The sequence below is a fragment of the Orbicella faveolata genome, unplaced genomic scaffold (genome assembly GCF_042242905.1).
Source record: "Orbicella faveolata isolate gen_17 unplaced genomic scaffold, um_ofav_v1 contig_46, whole genome shotgun sequence".
NCBI classification, from domain to species: Eukaryota; Metazoa; Cnidaria; class Anthozoa; order Scleractinia; family Merulinidae; genus Orbicella; species Orbicella faveolata.
In genome coordinates, this window is record NW_028301576.1 from 29,046,453 (window position 1) to 29,067,109 (window position 20,657).

A 20,657-nucleotide genomic window follows, 5' to 3' on the forward strand; every position below is an offset into this window, starting at 1 on the left:
TTGCTTCAATGCATTTGTATATTCTGTCGAACTTCAAAGTTTGCCCCTTTTGGATTTAGAGAATATGTTGGGAAACTTCTTGGAACCACATTATCTGGGAGCTTGGTAACCTTTTTGTTTACAACGTTAAACTGTGTTGCGAACTGGACAAAATTTAAGTGTTATTGTCACTAGGGACCAGGCAGGGTCCACAGATCAAGGTAGGCCGATTCCCTCCAAACTCTCAGCATTTTTTCCCTATCAGATAAGATAATGACCGGTGGTATTTTTAGTAAGATAAAATAAATTTCATAGAATTTAGACCACCCCCTTAGTTTTTGGTGCTATTTTGGTCACGTGAGACGGGAAGTTTGGGTAAACTTCCACGAATGATTTTACGTACTTCGCATTAGCCTTATTCATTTATACGAACTGTACATACTTCCCCGCCTATAAACAGCTCATATCTCCAATATAAACGAATTTGGCTAAAAATAACTTACTTTGGAGCGCTTCCAAATATCATTTCGTGGCTATCATGAGTAAGAAGAATTTGGGCAATTTTTAAAGCTGGTTTTCTCTAAAGTGCGGCAGTTTATTTCCAGATCAAAAGTATTTTTTATTAGTCTGTCCTAAAGTCTTTAAAAATACGCAAACTCTCATTTGGCACATTAAAATCCTGTCGCGTGAGCTTTCTCATGACTTTAACCTAATTTCCTAATTTGCATAATTGTAGTTTTTCCTGGAAATATTTCACGCTTGACTAATTTGCGACGCATTCCAGGTATTTATGACTAAGAGCAACACATTTCTTTTTCAGATTAGTACAGTGGCTTTGCATAGTATACTGCACCCGAGCATTTTGTCAAACTCTTTAAAATATTGAGCGGTTCTGATTTTTGGTAGAAGTACACCGTCAGGAAGGATCATTTTCCATTCCTTATCTTATCATCTGCAGACAGCTGTAGTCGATTCTTTACACTGATCCAATTTAGCTGATGTTGCTGTTTGCAATATGCATGTTACTTTGACTTGCTCGTTCAGTTCTCCTGATTCTGCCTGTAGTTTGGAGGGCACGGGGTCGCAGATTGTACCCCTGTTGGCATGTAAGCTAGACATTACTGCACATCTACTAAGCCTGGGAGTGAGCTCAAGGCAACCGCGAACCGGAGACGAAAACATTAATGAGGTTGACCTGATCCTGAATAGAGCTGGATACTTTGTTGCAACCAAAGACAAGAAAACATCAATGACAATATGCCCGAGACATAGAAAAAAATTAACTACGGACTGGGCTGGCAGAAAGAGCAACACATGCTCATATCCAAGTCATCGAGGACCGTGGAAAACTATAATGAAACCGCGCCGCGTAAACGCCATCTTGTCGGAAGAAATTTATCAATTTCACCATGCCACAGTTCCCATTGGCTCGGGTAGGTACAAACTGAGTGCAGCCAGACCGCAGCCATAATCCTCAGAATTGCAGGGTGGGCTTGACTGGTAAATACAAATGAAAACTTTATTTTGAAGGTGCGTATTTTACTTTGTGCTTGTTCATATGGTCAGTACATAAATTTTAATTTTTATTGGAATATGCCAAGGGAAGGAAGCCAGACGTAATCCCATGCCATTGTTTTGTGTCTTTGAATGAGCTTTTAGCTTTTAGTCAACTTGTTTAAATAAACAAAGGCATTGCTCGATTCTGTTATATTGTCTCATATCCTTATAACTTTTTCTGAAAAAAGGGAGGGGGTGGGGCATTATGGTAGTGCTTCGAGGTGGACTGAGGTGGTAATTTGCTAATCAGGCACCCTGCCTGCAAAATGACTTCAAATGGGAGAGAATGGGGAGGAGGGGAACCAGGAGGGGAACCAGGAGGAGGCCTAGAGGGAATGGGAAGGTGGGTGGGGCTGCAAGGGACGCCCACCGCCCATTATTTTACTCGCCTTCCTTCCTTTGGTTGTCATGAAAGGAAATTACAGCACTTTAATTTGGTGTTGTGTAAGTGCACAAACCAGACTGACAACAACAACGACGACTTTATTTGCACTCAGCTAGAAATTAAATGAACAAAACTAAGTTAAAATAAAAAGAGTACATGGCTGCCCGAAATAACCTTAATGGGTTAATAAGACTGGGCAGCCGTCCTTAGTTAAGCTGGGTACGATGACGATGACCATGATGACGATGGTTACAGTGACGGTAAGGGTGACTCACATTGATGGTGATCGTGATGGTGATTGTGGTCAGTATTTTTAATCTATTTATCATTATCACTTTTATTGACAGCTGTGTGTTCCAACTGCCGCGGAGCACACTACAAATCCCGTAAGGCTCGCTGTTTCATGTCTGGAGAGCAGGTAGGCTACTACTCATTGCCCATTCATAGCTTAGTAATCAGAGGATTTTTTGATGTGCCCCACAGGTGCCCCGACATCTATAACAACTGGCAACATGAATAAAAGGTATCTTTGTTGGTTTTCCTGTCTTTTCTTCAATGGGTGTCCGTTTTGAATCGTTTAGGCGTGGTCAATTTCCGAGAGGCTTTGGACCTAGTTATAAAGATAGCGGTTTATCCGAGTTTCCCGATCACGTGTCGAGAATGCTTTCTGAATGGCAACTTGGTCCCAGTCCTAACTAAGATTCAACCGCTCTTAAATAATGACCAGTGCTTGAAGACACCAACAAGAACAAAAATGCAAGGGCACCCTTTGGCATTGGCTAGGAAACACATATAGAGTTTCCACAGTTACATGTATTGGAGATCTCTGAGAAATTGCTAATAATCTTGTTCATAATTTGCTAATCCATTTTATTACACTTCAGGATCCTTACTCAGACACCTTGGGGATTGGAGACGATATCGAGGAGTCTGATTCCGCCACTTGCTCTGTCATTACTGTTTGTGAGGAGAGCACAATGCCAGCCATGGTGTGTGCAGAGGTCTCAAGCACTGGTGAGGGGTCAGAAACAATCTCTTTGCAGTCCCATTGGTCCCAAGCCTCGATACCAGAAGAAGAGATTAGCATATGGGTTGACGAGATGGAGGAACAAAACAGCAAACGGCAGAAATTAAACAAAGCTGTCCACAGCATCTCAGGTGGCCAGTACAGCCCTGTAATGTCCACCCTCAACACGACCTGGGACGACGTCTCTGACACCCAGCAGCGATATAACATCCACAAAGCTAAAGAGACTACAGCGACCTCATTGTCTGTCATCACTCCTGGCCAAAAAGAATTGGTTTGGAAGGCGTTTCAAACGGAGGTACTTTTGGATCCAAATAGAGACAACCAAGGCAAGCGCAAGCGTTTTGATCCCAACTCTGGTCTTGTCAACATTTTAGTCAAGGCCTATGGGCAAGCAGGTCATTGGCAAACAACGCGACAGATCCTTTCCCTCTTTGCAGACGACTTTTCAAGAGCTGAGCTTCAAGAGATGATCCCTGGGCTCTCCAAATGGCACATTGATCAAGCTTGCCAGCATGCAACAGAAGCCGGAAAAGGCCAACCACTCCCCGAAATTCCTAGTTTCCGTACAAGAATTGAGCACGAAAAGGTGGATCATTTCATTGAATATATCTCCAGACCAGAATTTGTCCAGGACGTGGCGTTCGGGACAAAAACTCTCGAGCTTGACTCGGGAGAGAAGATTATCATACCAGCAGTCATTAGGACCGTCATCCCTTTACACATCATCAGACAATATTTAGACTATTGTAAAGAACAAGAGTTCGAGCCAGCGAGCCAGCGTTCTCTCTACAGAATGATTGAGGTGTGTTCGGCCTCTATGCAGAAATCCCTTCAGGGACTTGACAACACCACTGCAGAGGGTACAGAGGCATTTGACCAGGTATTTTTGATGTTGGAGGGCTTAGCAGATCAGGGCATCAGCGTGACTGCCACTCAGAAATTACTAAAGGATGGAAAAAGGTACTTGAAGAATGATTTCAAGACACATATCGGACGAGGTGAACATTGCGGTGATCACTGCAAGAATACGAGAATTATTTTGGAGCCCATGGAGCGCATGGAGCCGTGACTGCCCGCCATCTTGTAATAATAACACAAGGCCTTCAAAAGCAGGTTCTAAGTAGTAAAATCTTTGTTTTTCATTGAATGGTTACATCTGCATACGAGCCAAGTGACTCACCTGCCCGAAGCTCATCCCAGTTTCTGTGGCATGAAGCGACTAGGAGTATTTTTAATTCCCCCCCTCTCCCCTGGGTGAGATGCTAGTCCATCACAGGCTTACCCCGCAACATAAAATTCAGGGCTACCCATTTATACACCTGGGTGGAGAGAGGCACCATGAGAGTAAAGTATCTTGCCCAAGAACACATCACAGTGGCCCTGGCCAGGGCTCGAACCCAGACCACTCATTCCGGAGTCGAGCGCACTAACCATGAGGCCTCCTAGTTTTTTTTCAGTGACTACTGTTTCTCTTTTGGTAAAATTATGAGGGCAAATTAAATATTTTACGTATTACACTGTTAATGCCTTTTCATTTTGAACGGATTTTAATACCTCTATTTGATGAGGAAAAGAGAATGTGAGTCAACATAATCAGAAATATGTTACCTCTCGCTAAACGTATTCTGATGTGTCCATCGCTTTCAGACCTGTCTACCGCCCTGAAAATCCTGTCGTCTAATGTCGCTGTGAAGGGCACATGTGGATTGTTTGCAATCACTTCAAAAAGGGCTTTAGCTAAAACTTCCTTTGTTGCTCTTGCAGACAGTGGGTTTCCGTATGCTTCACAAAGTGTCAGCAATTCACTTTCTAGATACACCCGAGCAAGAGATGCGTGATCACTGTGTTGTTGAGTGAAGGCAATCAGCCTCCCATGTGAAACTGCTTTGTGTTGGCTTTGGTCTTTGAGAATGGCCTGTAAAGAAATGTTCCCCTATTCAATACGACACTGCAAAACTTGAAAAGGCCGTAGTCAGTCGATAGACAGATAGCTTAATCAAGTGTCAGTATACACCAGCATTAAAGTAATGTGCAGTTGAGTGTTGAATGGAAATCACATTTGTTTTGATTTTGTATAAAATGTTGCATTTCTTTTTCAACTTCTACCAATCACGATTCGATATCATATGTTAAGTCACATTGCACTTTTCAGTAATCTTTTGTGATAGGTCAGAGTGTCTGGCTGGGGAAGGTGATCAGAAATCTGGGAAGGACCCAGATGTTTTGTATTATTATCTGTTCAGTTATCGTGTGCTAAAAGTTCTAGGTATTTCGATTATTTCATATAAAAATAGAGGGGCAAAACATTACAATTACAAGTTTTTGTATTATAAAATGTAGAGCCTTTCTCGTAATCCTCTTAAGAAACATGCAAGAGGTCCAGCTCATTTTCTTTATACTGGTAGTAATAATCCCCTTTGGCCCAAATATTATTAGCACATTGTTTTACTCCACGAGAAGAAGTAGAATCAATAAACACATAATTTAATTAAAGTAAAAACTTGATTTGATGTTGGATTTTCGATCATAGAACCAAACAAATTTATTTAATGTTCAGTATCATGTATGAAAACTCACATCTGGAAGATGAAAGGCTCTAGATCTAAAATAAATACCTGGAATGGCACACTGTCTGTTTTCTCTTTGTTTTTCTCTCGTCTCTGAAGTACCCGCTTCCGTAGTTCTGCGCTCCTCTGGATTGAACATTCCCTTCTGAAGTCCCTCAGAAACTGAGCTGCACCCATGTTTATGTAATACATCAAAATGATTTGCAACATCTTTCCAATCAGTTCCTGTTAAGAAAAAATTGAACATGTAACTAGTAATCGAGACACCAAGAGGCACCATTTTGTAAAAATGGTCACTCGGTTCCAGTGTTTGTTGTTCAAGCCTCGTTGCAATCGAATGCACGATACAGGGGCATTTTCATTTCAGATCCTTATACTGTACAAAGTAGAATGACTTTTTACTCTGATTAACCTTGACACCAGCAATTTGGACTTTCCAAAATTATTTCGAACACATCTACATAGCACATATAGCCAGGCTCATTACCTTGTTTTCCTTGACATCCACATCATGAAAGCAGGAGTACCAACTCGTCTTTAACGTTTCATCAGCATTCAGTTCAGCTAACCCAACCTCCACCATTTTATCGCGTTCTTTCTTAAGAATCTGTTGATTGAGAAGTTTCACCCGTTTTTTCTCCAGTTCCAGAAAGAAAAGGTATCCGTGATCTGAAATGTGCAGAAGTCCTCTCTGACGGTACTGCCTTCCTTCGGTGACTTCGAGCGTCTCCGGAAACTTTGATTTTTCTTCAACATAGGGCTGAATGACATTCTCCTCCAGTAGTTCGCAAATGAGTTGTTGCTTCTTTACCGAGGCAAGGGTCGACTCGGAATTTGTATAAACGTTCATTTGAATGTACTTTTGTGCACGATTCAAAACTTTTCTGACTGCCCAACCTCCAACATGACGAATTTTTGATCTCCCCACTCCACTCATCTGCTCTATGTTGAAAGGGATCACCTCTTCTTGTCTTAGCTCGTTCATGACATAACACAAGCGTTCTAGAAATTGTGAATAAGCTGAATTTGAGACTTCTAGTGCTACAGCTCTTTGAGCGGGGGTACACTTTGAAGTGTCGAACAAAGCACAGACATATCCCGAAAAAATTTCACTTGATAAAAACTCGTGTAAACTAGATGTGACATCAGTGAAACCTTGTCTACTAATCTTGACAACAATTTCATCCTCTGGGCTTTCCACAATAAAATTCTCTACCATCAGAAAGGCGTGGAACCACACCAATCTAATAAAGGAGAGTAGCTTGTTGTTACGATTCTCCATTGTTAAGTACTCGATCGCGTGACTTTTCTCTTCGAAAAATGCATTCATAGGGCTCAATACTCTTTTTTGCAACAAAAACTCGCGGCATTTTGTGAGAGACTCTTGTGGATTTGCTAGGATAGATTCATGCCTCATAAGGCGGTCATACATTTCCGACATTTCCATAGGGACGGGCTCCGCGACGTCAAAAGATGCTTGCAACTGTTGGTCAAGCCAATCTTGCGGGAAGAGAAATGCCTTGATGTCGCCCTCTATGCTCTCGAAATGTTCTTTAACAGATAGGGGCGTTTCGCTGGTGAAACACTTGTGTTGGCAGCAGGTAAGATCATTAACGGGGTCTGTTAAGTGATGAGAAGAACACATCTCCAAAGCGCTTCTTTGAGGCTTCATCAATTGTAAGCGATTGAAATTCAACAGCTATATATGAGATCTGACTCTGGAAACGGCGATGTAAATTAATCTAGACATGTATTCACAGGAGCAATGCACAATAGCAGAGGCAAGCGTTAGGCCTTGAGATTTTTGGCATGTCACCGCGTACGCCAACACGATGGGGTACTGAGTGACGGACCCCACTTTTTGGCCATTCCGGTTTCTCTTTACCCATGTCTCTCTTTTGATTTCTACTACTCCGACGCCTTCGAAGAGGACAAGAAGAGCATCTCCACGAGTACCTTTAAAGATACCGGCACTTCCATTTTTCAAGTCATCTGACTTGTTCCACACGAGCATTACTTTGCATCCTGTTTTAAGTTGTAAAACGCGCTCGCCCGGCCAGCTCATACTACTTGAGTTTTCGTTGTCGTAAGATGCATCGAAAGTTACCATTGTTCCTGAAGTTTGTCAAGCTCTTCCCTGTTCATTAACATGACCGGTATCTTACGGAAGAAAATGTGCATTGCACATTCCCTTAATGGACGTGGCAGCTCTCTGCTCAAAGAACAAAGGTAAGTCTCCGTTTCATTCGCACATTGGCCAAATCTTATTTCTGACAGCGCTTTCAGAAATTCTTAGTCCTCTTCGGATTGACGCATGACTTTGGTAAGCGCAAATCTATGGCTAATGGCATGGTCAAACAAGGACGACTCAAACATGTAACAACCTTCGTTGAACATATTCGGAACAGGCTGTAACTGGAGGAATTCACCAACAAGAATCAGTTGCTTTCCCGCGAATGGATACATGCGACCTAAGTCATCGGCAAGGTCATGGTGCAATACGTTAACTAACTCCAACATTCTCCTACTGGACATGCTAGCTTCATCCCATATGATCACATCAATAGCCTTCACACGGTCGCAAACCAGAGGGTTACACAAAGATCAGTCGATAAGCTGCCGCCAAGGCAATTCGGCTGTCATCAACCCATAAAATGAATGGACCGTCGACGCAACTCCACGGTCGTAAACTTGGCAGGCGATACCGCTCGAACATATCATACCTATCTTTCTTCCACGTGCTTTTGCAACTGATATGATTCGTTTAATCACTTCACTTTTCCCAACTCCAGCTTGGCCGGTGATCAGAAGGTTGTGCCCCTTAGCAGCAAATGTAACTATTTGTTCCTGATCAGTGTTTAGTTTTATCCTGTAAAGCATTGGAACAAAATCAAGATGCAAACGATTTCTAGACGTGTGAAAATTTAAACGCGATCTGTGGGCACTGTCTGTACTGAAACCTATTTCAAATATTTCCTTTGCTACGGAAAAGTACACCGTTAAATGACAAAATTTGATACTGAAAAATTGCTAAATCTAGAGTAAGACAATATGGTTGTGATGCAACAAAACTACAGCAAATTTCCTTAGCTATTATGACATGTGCCGCAAATATTCAGTAATATTCAGTGCATACTTACATCTTGGCTAACAACCTTCATTCCTCTACACTTTGCAAAGCAGTATCTCCACAAACAAACCGTCTATTTCAGATCTTCAAAAGATCTTAACATAAACTAGATGAGCTCTGTTGATGATAGTGATCCACAAAGATTTATCTATTCGAGATTGCGTAAAGGGTTTTCTCTGAGAGGTATCAAAGTATCTCACATTTGTAAACACGTCTAGTCGTTGCTTTGATTGGCTTGTCACAACAATGCTCCGTCGGTGGCCTGGACAAAAATCTTCCCAGGGGACCGTGGAGCAAAGTACCTAGCTTGTCGAGAACTGTGCGCTCCCTTCCCCTAATCAGGGTCAGTTTGTTAGCCCAGCATTCCGCTCGGGTTTCGAATGTGTCCACGAATGGAGCCGGCAGCATGATCACTGATTCCGGATGGTTAGCTTTCTTAGATTCAGAGCTTTTTATCGTGCACTGTGGAGATGAATTTGGCTTGGAATTTAACTGCAAGGGAGCGCTAAAACCTGTACTATGATTCTGCAGAGGAATTGGGGCGGCTGGCGGGATTTCAGTGTTTTTTTTTCGCTTCGAGCGGGGGTCAGTCCAGAATTGAGTGTGTAGCCTTTACTCTTTCTTAGTAGAGGAAAACCAAAAAGCGACAACTTGCTTAAAAGGCTTCGGATCGAGCTGAGAACTGAGATGACAATAGAAAAGACAACAAGGCATTGAGGTGAGTCATTTTTATTGCAAAAATACTAAAATTTCAGCTATAATGTCGATTACCGTTTTTCCCCATACAAACCTTTATAAATTCAAACCGGATAAGGACGATAAAGCGTAGGCCCCGTCTCCTGCATCTTCACTGTTATGGTCAGCAGGGGATGTTAAAGAACCCACACACTAATCGTAAAGAGCAGGGCACGAAGTTCCCGGTGTTGTGGTCTGGTCTCTGCCCATCGTGCTGTTGAAATGCTCGGAGACATCAGTTGTTAAAGCTACTCTACAATCCGAGGGTAAATAAAGTATACTACTACTACAACACCACCACATACTGCAAGGCGAAGGTCACATTTTGCATAACCAAACTCGGTCGTTATGTAATAGTAGATGTCAGCGGTAACCGTGTCACGTTTCATGCGCTGAACATTCGCATAAAGATTTAAAAAAAAAAACTCCTCACATTGTGAGCTTGGGCCGCCTGTGTTCTTTGCTTTTATTTTTCGTTGTTTTCTCAAATGTTAGACGTTATAGTACAAGAATGAAATTCTGTTGAATTTGGTTTCGTTTTTTGTCCTCCAAAGTCAATAATTAACTAATTTTCGTAAAGTCAATTTTCTCAGCTTCTGTGGGACATTTTGTCGTGCGGTAAAGAAATAACATAATTTCTTCTTTACTTATCAGTTTTACGCATTAGGTTGAGTTCTTTTTAATATTTTTTAATATTTTGACCCTTCATTTATTCAACTTTAAATAAACGATGTCTTGAAGCGTGATCTTGTGTCTGTGGTTACTGTGCATATGGTTTATTTTTGTGCTTTCGCTTGCTCTGAAATATTCCAAAAAAACGCCCGAGAATTAGGGGTGGGTCGCGGGCAATTTCATTCAGGCGTCAATGGGTTAATGCCATACAAAAAATGGAAAACTCAACAGCTAGCCCTTCCTGTACAAAATGGGCAGCGCTGTTGCAGCACTGCAGAACAGCTTCAAGAAGCGCTGCCAAACCACTGTCAACTGGCTGGCTACGGTAGTAACAAATTTTAGCTGCTTAATGCTGCCACGAACAGCCGTTCAAGAGTGATTTTCTCAGAATGTCGAGAATTGGAAGACACTCACGAAAAATTGATTTTTCTTTTATTTCGCCAAAACATACCTTTGGGTGAACTTATTCAAGGAAAAATAGTTTAAAGTTCCAACGATTTATTTTACGGCCAAAATTTGAGAAAGTTCAAACTTTGCATATAATGATGGTTCAAAATTTCATGCTTCTTTACGGAAACAGTGGGGGCATAAAAACGATCCTATGAAAACGAAACTTGGCACAAATATTATTTCATTCTTATACTTTAAAATCGTGTAATAAGTTTCTTGAAGTTTTGTTTGTAGCTTTTTAATGAAGCGTATTTGTACAGCCGCCATTTGCGTCTCTTGGCAAGGAACAATTTAAGGCCAACTTTGACTAGTATAAATGGCCTCTGGTATATATCATTTGGTCAAAATATCTACATTTTAGTAAACCTTGGTTATTGTTGTTCGCACCAGGAAAGTTATAGCTCTGGGAATTAAAATGTTCCCTGTCAGTAAAATAAACAGTTGCGGCATGTGTGCAAGTTCAATTTTATGCAATTCACAAGGTTATTCTTTGGAAGTCAACGGTTTAAAACAGGAAACAATGACTCACCATTACTTACGTTCTTTCAGCTGCTATAGAAATGATTTTAACTTCTCAGTGTCCTTCTGAGTTGTACTGTAAAATATATCCAGTAAAAGAGCGAGCATTAGTTTCGATGCGACGCTGAATGACAGATGTGGCTGTTTTGATCATCTTGCCTGAGAGGTTTTTGACAATATGATAGAATATACACTTCAAACCGTAACAGATAAGTTTGTCATCTCCATATAGCTCATGAGTATTTAACTCAGTCCCCGTACCCTGAATTAACAACACGAATAACCTCTGAGGTCAGGGGGTCACCTGATATGTCGTTACTTTTCCCCAGTGTCAAATTACATGCGTAACATCGTATTGAATATCACGACATTTATTTCAATCATTTAAAATCTATTTTAAGACATTTCGATTAAAAAAGAGTGAAAAAGTAACATTTCGACATAAATGTTAGCTTCTACGATATCGTTCATAGATGCTTGATACCCTATTTTCAACAATGAATGCAGGATTAAGGATTCTCTCTGATGTCGACGTGACTCATAGTGTTTTGCACGTAGTAACATTTGACACACATCTAAATGTGCATAAAGATAAATACTTAACAATGAGAAACCAATTACTTTCGGGAAAAGCTGGACCAGCGAAGATACTAATGTTTTAAATTCTCCATATTATTTATTTAAGTAACACAAACTACCTGCTACCAGTCACGCTTTGTGTCGCTTGGCAAGGAAATTTTTTCTATCAATTGTAAATTAAGTGAAAAACTTACCCTATGTAAATAAAGGCTTAGTTACATTTTCATTCTTTTATTTTACTAATTTGAAATTTCTGTTATATTTACAGGCTTAATATTCTCTTTCCAAATTTACCGTTCAATTTCCCATCCCATATTTGGAATTAAAATTCCTTCTCATTTATATACTGTAAAACCTTACAATCCCATCTCTTGAGGAAGTTATTTGTTATTTGCTTGTGTCGTGAAGGTGTCAAAAAAAGTGCCAGGCATTTATTATTTACTTGTAGTAGTTGTAGTCTTACTCGTTTTCTAATGCACTTGTCAATACAAATCAAACATTTTCACTTCCTTATAAAGTCATTGAACCTCTGTCAAGAGCAGCATGATAAAATATGCTGTAGTGGTAAATTTTGCAATTCGGTGTGAAAATATTACTACTACAATTAAACACACATTTTACATGATCCCTAGTTAACAGCAGCACATAGCTCACTCATTAAAATACTAATATGGCTTGTCGCAAAAATTTGGAATTTTAATCATTGGGCTCATGGCGAGTACAATTGGTCACAGGTTTTTCAATTAAGTCCAGGTAGTTTTTTTTGCGCCGAATAGGCTTGGGTGGCACTTCTAATTCAAGTTTCTGGCAAATGCTTTGTAGCATGCTAAGTTTTAATCACTCTAGTGATCCATCCTTGGCCATGGCACAAATGTCATACTGATCAAATGTGATGGGATGCTGGAGTGTAATGGCCTTCACAGTTTCCCTTGCTCGAGCAAAGTTGTCTTTGCTTGCCCTGATATTGGCATCATTGGGAAGTTGTTGGCAGATTTTGGCTGCACGACTCAAGAAGTAGGACAAGATTTGCTGTGGTGTTAGAAACTCTGAGACTTTGAAAAGGCGAACACCATCTGGCCCGAGTGCATGTCTCATCTCACCTGCAACTATATTACCATCTTACTTTTTGCCCATGGTTTGACCAATTGCAAATTTCACGTCAAGGTAGGCTTTCTGTTGATCGTTGAAACGATAGGCCTTTTTGGCACACTTGAGAGCCCAGCCTTCACGGATGCACTGGTCAGCTACAGTCTCCTGTAACGGCAGCAGTGATGGATATGCAGGCCACACCCTCCTCCAGGCGGAATTTGTAGCCCAGTTTGGCAAGGTCTAACAAAGTCCACTTCTCTAATGACCTAGTGCATCGTTCTAATGACAGGTGTTTTTCTAGAGAAGATAGCCTTTGGAATACCTTAACACACCCATCTTGAGGGCAGGCAAAGATTGACGTTGCTTCTTCAGCGGCTACGTGGGTCTGTTTGGGCAGCCTCTCCGGTGGCTTCTTCTCTGAGCATTTTGTGCCCAGGGATTTGAATCCACCAGGGGAAAATTCTGACATAAGCCAACTGTTATTAGGCTCTGAAATGGGAGCGATAAGACATTATCAAATACATTCCATTACATCATTGAGCTACTAATCTATAATCCTTGACTTTTTAGGAACTTGTGGAAGAGATTCCTTGTTTGGCGGTTAGGTACAGGCAAGTGAGTGACACGCATTAATGTATGGAAACGGATGAATTTGATTAATGACTTGACATCTACATCTTTGAAAACCAGTTTTGTATTGAAATATAACCAAATTAACCGTACGCTGTGAGCCCAAAAGTTGAGGTGGTGGTCAGTGGTAAAATATAGCTTATCATTTGAAATTAAAGAAATGATTTTAAACAGCAAATAAATAAAACCCCATAATATATTTTCCATCTACAGTAGTTAACTTATGATGTTTTCTCCAACACGATCTCTTTACCAATTCCAACGCCATTCGTGGGCCAAGCTGTAATGCTGTCGCCGTGAAATGCAAAATTGTTAAGCTTGCTGATATTGGGGATCTTTCTGCTGTCTTCTACCAAATCTTCAATGGTCTCCATTGAAACAACCCACAACCCATCTATCCCCCTGTGTGAAAGAAGAGCATCTTTGAGCTGATGTGCTGTAGTTACATCATTCCTTTCGTTGATAAAGATTCTGACATGAGATTTGCATGTTGCTGCTAACCTATCAGCAGCACCTTTTTCGCCTTTTGGGTCAGAAAAGTCAATACGGTGTATCTTGACACCAGTAGAGGCTGATATCACTGGGCAAGAAAGAATGGTTGAAGATGAGTGATGACAGCCGGTGTTGTCTTGTCGTAAATATGCTCTGCTAATTTCTTTGTTGTCCAGCTTAATGGTGCTGAGTACATCTTGCATTATTTTCACCACTGAGGAACTTTCTTGATTGCATGACTCGATGATATGAATAAAGCTGTGCCACTGGAGCACACCATCCAGGCGACGGTACACCACAGAGATATGCCGAGAGATCCCTCGCTTACCAAACCAGTCTGCTTGAGATTCTCGATATCTCTGCGGCAGAAATTTCATTGCCCAGTTGTTGACAATTAAGATGTTCTCCTCGTCAAGTTGTTCCAAAACATCTAACCGTGCCCGGTCTTGGTTAGCTGATCTCAAGATGTGACTTTTCCAGGAGAGGATGGCACGTTGTGCTGCCTGGAACAGAAACACAGCTTCGTCCTTTTCATCATCCGCTAGAAATTTTGTTTCGCTGAGGACGCGTTCAATCTCTGTCAGGTTTTCAAGAAGACTTTGGCATCTGTCACACCTGTCCATGTGGTTGTGGTCTCAACGTTGCTGATAATGTACTTCAGTACTGTCGCTAAGAGCAAGCACTGGACAGTGGTCTGCAACTTGAGAGGGGCTGCTAATGTTAACCTGTTGATAACACAAAGTTTTAACATAAGCCCAATATATATAATCAGCTAAACGAAAGGCAGGAAGTTAATGTTTAATTTAACGAGCTCAACACTTTATTTTGTTTCAAGCGACAGGGTTGAATTTCTCCCCTCTTCTTTTATTCGAATGTGCAATAGTTATTACCTAAATTAACTTGTAAATACCTTGAAGTCTCCTTTTAGATACAACTTGTCAGTCTTGAGAGCTTGGGCAATCCTCGTCTTCCACTCCTTGCCTGGACCAAGGTGAGAAATTTGGCGGACAATAACAGATAGGTCATCAAATGCGCGCGCACCTTCGGCTGCAAAATAGTCCAACCCCTGTGGAGATTTTCTTACAGAAGCACTGCATTTGGAGAGAACCCGCAGCATTGTTGACTCACTGAATGGCTTGAAGTTAGTTTCCATACAGTACTGTTTATATTGCTGTACCACCCTCTGCGGTATCATCAGGCGAATCACGTTGGGCACTTCGATTAAGTCACCTGAAGAAAGCTTCAAATGTTTTTGACCGAATGGAAGGTCTTGCACTAGGTGCGGACTCGTAATGAAACCGAGGAAGTGATTGAGTTGACTTAAGTCCACTTGAATCCTCGTAGTGGTCTGTTGTGGTACTTGAGCTCCTTTGCCAAACTGCAGTTGATGAAGCTTAGCCATGGTGAAGCAGTACTTTGTGAGACCTGGAATGTACTGACAAATGTCATTGAAGCTTGCAACCCCAGTCATGATAGAAAGGACCTGCCTGCGAGTGTCCCAGCTGGATGTGTTGTGGTACGCTTCAGCTAAGGCCTGTAAATATGATTGTTCTGAAGGTGATAACTTGTCAACACCCAGAGCCTCGTTCATAGCCGAAGAAGAAGTTAGGTTTTGCCACAAAATGCCAGCATTTTCAGGAGAAACTGTCTTCAAAATGGCTGATACTATTTCAGTGGCTCTGTTGGTTTGGCATAGCTTTGTGCTTTCAGTTCAATTGCTCCAGCTCATCCACGGTTTTCCAAGTGGTTCAAGTTTGCATGACAAAAGGAACTCATTTAGCTTTCCTTGTGGTTCATTTGATGTTATAGGTGCAGATTCGTCACTATAATTTGATGCAGTGCTTCCCGTGTCAGGTGACAGAAAGGTCTCGTCGGTGATTTTAAGTTGGCCAAACGTTTCTGCAAAATCCTCGATAGACTGTTCACTTTCACTTTCCTCGGCAGATGACATCTTGCCACCCTAAAAGATAAGGTAGTAGATATACAAGAAAAATTGTATTCTCAACGTGGCTTTTTACACATTATCGCCTCTATCTCCATTTACTAGTTTAATTATTCAGGTGATTATAGAGTTGCACGCGTTCTGATTGGTCGACAATTACGTCATATCTTGCTATGATGACCCCCGCGTGAGGTTATTGTAATACTGCAGCAATAAGTTTCAAAATGACCGTTGCATAAAGAGGCTACAAAACAACAAAGAAAATGAAAGAATGATACACTTGCTCTGATAATCAACATTATACTTAAACGGTTATTTTCCTCAGGCTCAGTGAATATTGTGGAATAAACCCTAAGACAAAATCAAGTCTTTGATTGTTAATTGTCACAATCAGTATCGCTATTATGATCATACTATTCGAAAAGGGTCCTGGGAACCTGGGAACAAGCTAGTTGGGGTAAGACAATGGTGAAGTGCGCAAGTGACATTATAACTCAGACAAACAAAACAGAATGGTGGAAGATTTGAAGCTTTCTTCAGGCGCGTAAGCTAGTGTTCCTAAAACAATTTTAAAACGAAAATTCATCTTTCATTTTCCCCCAATTTCTCTCAGAAAATGCTTATGTTGTCTGACTCTCGCTGGGTTCCAATAATTTGCATTATATTTTTTTGACTTCCCGTGTTTCGCGTATTACAAGAAACAAAAACTAGTTTAGTGAATCAAGAACAACTGCGCAGTAGAATAAACATGTGGTTTAGCACACTTGGCTAGTTGAAATCTTATGTAAGACATCATAAAACAAAAAGAATGCCGTTACTTTCCACCTTTGCCATCGAACGTAAGCCGATACTCAGCGAGGAGTTAAGGTTTCTGTTTTTTGTAGAAGTAGGGTTTTTTGTCTATTTTTTTTCAGAGGTTTTATTGAGAATTCGATAAAAACAAAACGAAATACTGAGCAAGCCTGTGTTTGCCATTTCCGGTTTAACGTTCTGCGTAAACTCTCTATGTTAAACGGTACTCTTTGGAGACGAGTACACAAATGTGTCCTTTTTACTCACCACTACTTCTACAAAAGGTTCCACACATGACTGAATTTCTATTTCTGGTACGACCGTTTTTTCCTGCTCTTCTTGACTGACTTCTACCAAGTGCTGCTTGCACATCTTACGTATTGCTAAAATAAGAAAAACAAATCCACCATTAATGCAACATTTCCTTCCATGTATTCTCAGTCTTACTTGACCCCTCTAATAGATGTTTGGTACAAAATGAAACGACATTTAACTTACGAGTTCCAACTGGAATGAGCTTTCCTGTAGCTCTTAATACAAATGCAGATTGCATGCTGTCCAATCAGCGATCACCCTTAACTGTATCTGTTTTATGTGCAGCTATTTCTGTGGGAACGCTACATCTCACTTTAGAGCATCTCCACCGAATACCAAATTCTGCTCTATGACGGGGACATATTGTCATAGACTTGTGGGACTCCTCCACTGAAAAAATCCCTGAAATACAATAATGTCAACAATATTTCACACTGTATTTGCTTAAAAATAGTAATAGCAGTGCCAGTTAAACTGTTATTTCAATGTTCCTGCCTATTAGAGGTGAAGATAAATTTAGAACCTCTTTAGGAGTGTTTTTGAAAAATTTCTCCAGCACAGCCATCATTTTTATGAGGGAGTACGCCCCTTGAGCCTTGTCTATACATGTATGTTACATTCTTGCTGCTTTTATATATGTGTGTGTGTCTGTTGGGGAGGGGGGAGAGGGGGAGGGCACTATTTTCTGTAGTATTAGCAGTCACGACTTTTGATATTACTTTTCTGGGGGGTGGGGTGGGGTGGTCTAAACTAATCATAACAGCGAAAATGAGCGTCGTGAGTGAAACTGATAAGAAACACAGAAACACAGGCTGTCTCGTTTTAGTTATAGTTAGCAAAGGCTGGTGATATACTAGCAGCGAGAGCAAAGCGTAATTTTCGCGTTTTCAGCTCGCTGCTTTTGTGCCTCTAAATCAGGCAAGCACTCTTACTGAAATTTGAGCTAAATTAAAGACAGTATGAGAATTAATTTTTAAAATTATATCAAGGAAAACAGGAGCCTTACCTGCTCTGGCTAACAGCAATTTGAATTCACTGTCAAGGGCGTTATCTCCACTTAGTCCGTGTAATTGGTATTGTAATGACGGGCAGCCACGGTTTTCGTTATTTTTGCTTTGTTTTTCCTTTTCATCAGTTCCACTGGTGTTTCAAACTATATCAAGTCATGTCTAACCACTGAGAATGTATTCTGGAGCGACTTCTTGGTGAGGAAAGTTGCCACATCTGCAGAGAAACCAGGTTTTGCTATCTGGTTTAAGCCAACTTTGCGTTATGGATTATCTACGGCTCATCCTACAAACAATAGGGCAGATTCCTCACCTTGTAAGTTATTCTCATTTTGGCAGCTTAGGCATATCGCAACGATCTTTTCAAGTGCCAAAGTTGGAATTTTAACACGTGAGCAGAATTTTAAGCATTGCAAACACCCTTGTTTGTATTACTCAAATTCATCTGTGACATTTCACTGCGTTTTGCAGGGTGACTTGGTGTTTAAATTGAATCCTGGGCCTAACAATGGTGACCAATCAACTATTCAACCACGTTCTCATCGACGCCAAGCTCCTTTGTCAGCTCTTTTACCAACAACAACCAAGGAAAACAATTACCATTCTTTAATTCCCGTAAGGATCACAACTCGGCTCTCGCGTGATGTTTCAAATTTCTCCACGAGGAACGTTGACAATTTAGTTTCCATCCCACCCCTTTGTGTTCCTAATATGCATTATTGTTTGCCTAGGGTCAGATTTGGTTTGTGGAATGCCCGCTCGATCAGGAATAAGACAACTACGCTGTGCGATTTTGTGGTTTCTAATCGACTGGATATTATGGTCTTAACTGAGACGTGGCTTAAAGGTGATGATTGCTGACATCTCAAACACACTCTGTGGACAGAAGTTTGTACATCTTCCGAGGAAAAACAGGAACAGCGGAGGCGTTGCAGTCATCTTGCGAAATGGCTTTGGTAGTAAAATGAATGATTACATTGTGTACGCTGCCATGGAGTGCCTGGATGTTACTGTTAAAGCCAGTAATAAATCTCTCAGACTTTTATCCATCTATCGACCACCTCCCTCAACCAAGAACAATTTGACTATGTCAATGTTCTTGAATGATTTCAGTAGGCTTATTGAAGATTTATCCACTTCCCAGACATGCTGTTTAATTAGTGGTGATTTCAACTTCCACATGAATGCGTGCAACCCTGAGGCTGAACTTTTTCAGGAACTTATAAATTCTGCTGATTTACATCAACATGTAACATTTCCGACTCATACAAAGGGTCATACCTTGGATTAAATTATTACGACCTGTGGTGAGGAAATTATTTCTCGGCTGTGCTCATCCTTTGAATTGCCTTCTGATCATGCTTCTAGTACTTGTTGCTTGGACCTTCCCACGCCACTTCTGATTAGAGTCAACTCTAAGCATCGCAGAGTGCGTAACATTGACCTTGATTGCTTTGTTGAAGATCTGTCTAGTCTGCAAGTGGTGAATAATCTGCCTGCCGATCTTCCTGTGTTAGTTAATGCTTACCACTCTCAATTGAGCGACCTACTTGACAAGCATGCTCCTATCAAAGAGCGTACTACAACGTTAAGGCCTCATGCACCTTGGTTCTCAGATGAGCTGAGCCTTGAAACGTAACAAACGGCGATGTGAGAGGCGGTGGGTTAAGTCAGGCCTTGAGGTGCACAAGTAACTTTACAGAGATTCTGCGTGCAACTATTATGCAGCTATAAAGGAGGCAAAGAGAGCACATTTTAGCAATAAGATTTCAAACTCCAATCAGAAACAGTTATTCAATCTTATTGACAGTCTGTTAAAGGTCAAAGGATCACCGACTCTACCAACTCATGATTCTGAGCTTGTACTTGCAAACCGATTTTGTGCATTCTTCACTGATAAAATCAGCACTCTAAGGTCGGAGCTTGATACAATGCCATCCAGAAGCCTATCGATACCTTATCAAGAACAGCCTTCTTCCACTTTATCGAAGTTCAAGGCAGTTTCGCTGCAAGATGTAAAACAATCCATCATGGCAGCACCTTCCAAGTCCTGTTCACTGGATCCACTTCCGACCAGTTTACTGAAAAAGGGTATCGATGTATTGCTACCTTGTATTACCTCTATGATAAATTGATCGCTAGAGGTTGGAGAGTTCCCTGCCACCTTCAAGCATGGCCTTGTAACACCTTTATTGAAAAAATCGGTCTCAACCATGAAATACTGAAGAACTACCGTCCAATCAGCAACCTTCCCTTCCTTGGTAAGATGATCGAATGCGTAGTAGCAATGCAGTTTAAGCACCATCTGGTCATCAATAACCTGTATACCAAAACTCAGTCAGCTTACCCTGCATATCATAGCACCGAAACAGCCTTGCTGCGAGTTTCCAACGACATCAACTTAGCGCTTGACAATCACGATGATGTTGTTCTAGTCTTGCTTGACTTATTGTCTGCCTTCGACACCGTAGACCATAGTGTCCTTATGGATAGGTTATACACCCGGTTTGGTCTGAGAGGTACTGCCCTGGCTTGGATCAAATCGTATCTGACAAATCGCTCGCAGGCGGTTGTTATCAAAGATGTTCACTCTTTTTCCGCTAAGTTAATCTGCGGTGTTCCTCAGGGTTCGGTGCTGGGCCCGCCGTTGTTCTCCCTCTACGTCTCGCCCATTGAAGATATAATCATCGCCCATGGCCTCCAGTCCATGATATTTGTGGACAACACACAAATGTACTTGGTTATGCAACGATCTGAGCAATCATCTTGTTTGAGTAAGCTAGAGCT

At 41.2% G+C, this 20,657-nt stretch overlaps 2 protein-coding genes and 1 pseudogene across 2 annotated transcripts; 1 reads left to right on the top strand and 2 right to left on the bottom strand.

Moving 5' to 3' along the window:
- The first annotated feature begins 599 nt into the window (after positions 1-599).
- On the top strand, positions 600-4,494 carry LOC149099509 (uncharacterized). The gene is made up of 2 exons (XM_089278452.1): positions 600-2,339; positions 2,806-4,494. The coding sequence occupies exons 1-2, from the start codon at positions 2,325-2,327 to the stop codon at positions 4,018-4,020; spliced, it is 1,230 nt and encodes a 409-aa protein (XP_089134578.1). The 5' UTR covers positions 600-2,324; the 3' UTR covers positions 4,021-4,494.
- LOC149099510 (uncharacterized) lies at positions 4,477-5,866 on the bottom strand. The gene is made up of 2 exons (XM_089278457.1): positions 5,567-5,866; positions 4,477-4,866 (listed from the first exon to the last, which is right to left on the bottom strand). The coding sequence occupies exons 1-2, from the start codon at positions 5,726-5,728 to the stop codon at positions 4,483-4,485; spliced, it is 546 nt and encodes a 181-aa protein (XP_089134583.1). The 5' UTR covers positions 5,729-5,866; the 3' UTR covers positions 4,477-4,482.
- Positions 5,867-12,270: 6,404 nt separating this feature from the next.
- On the bottom strand, positions 12,271-16,971 carry LOC149099511 (uncharacterized; annotated as a pseudogene).
- Positions 16,972-20,657: the final 3,686 nt, after the last annotated feature.

Coding starts and splice junctions, on each gene's coding strand:
- LOC149099510 (XM_089278457.1), bottom strand. CDS start 5,728: ATGTTGCAAATCATTTTGATGTATTACATAAACATGGGTGCAGCTCAG. Junction 4,867..5,566: donor CAGACAGTGTGCCATTCCAG/GTATTTATTTTA, acceptor ATTTCTTTACAG/GCCATTCTCAAAGACCAAAG.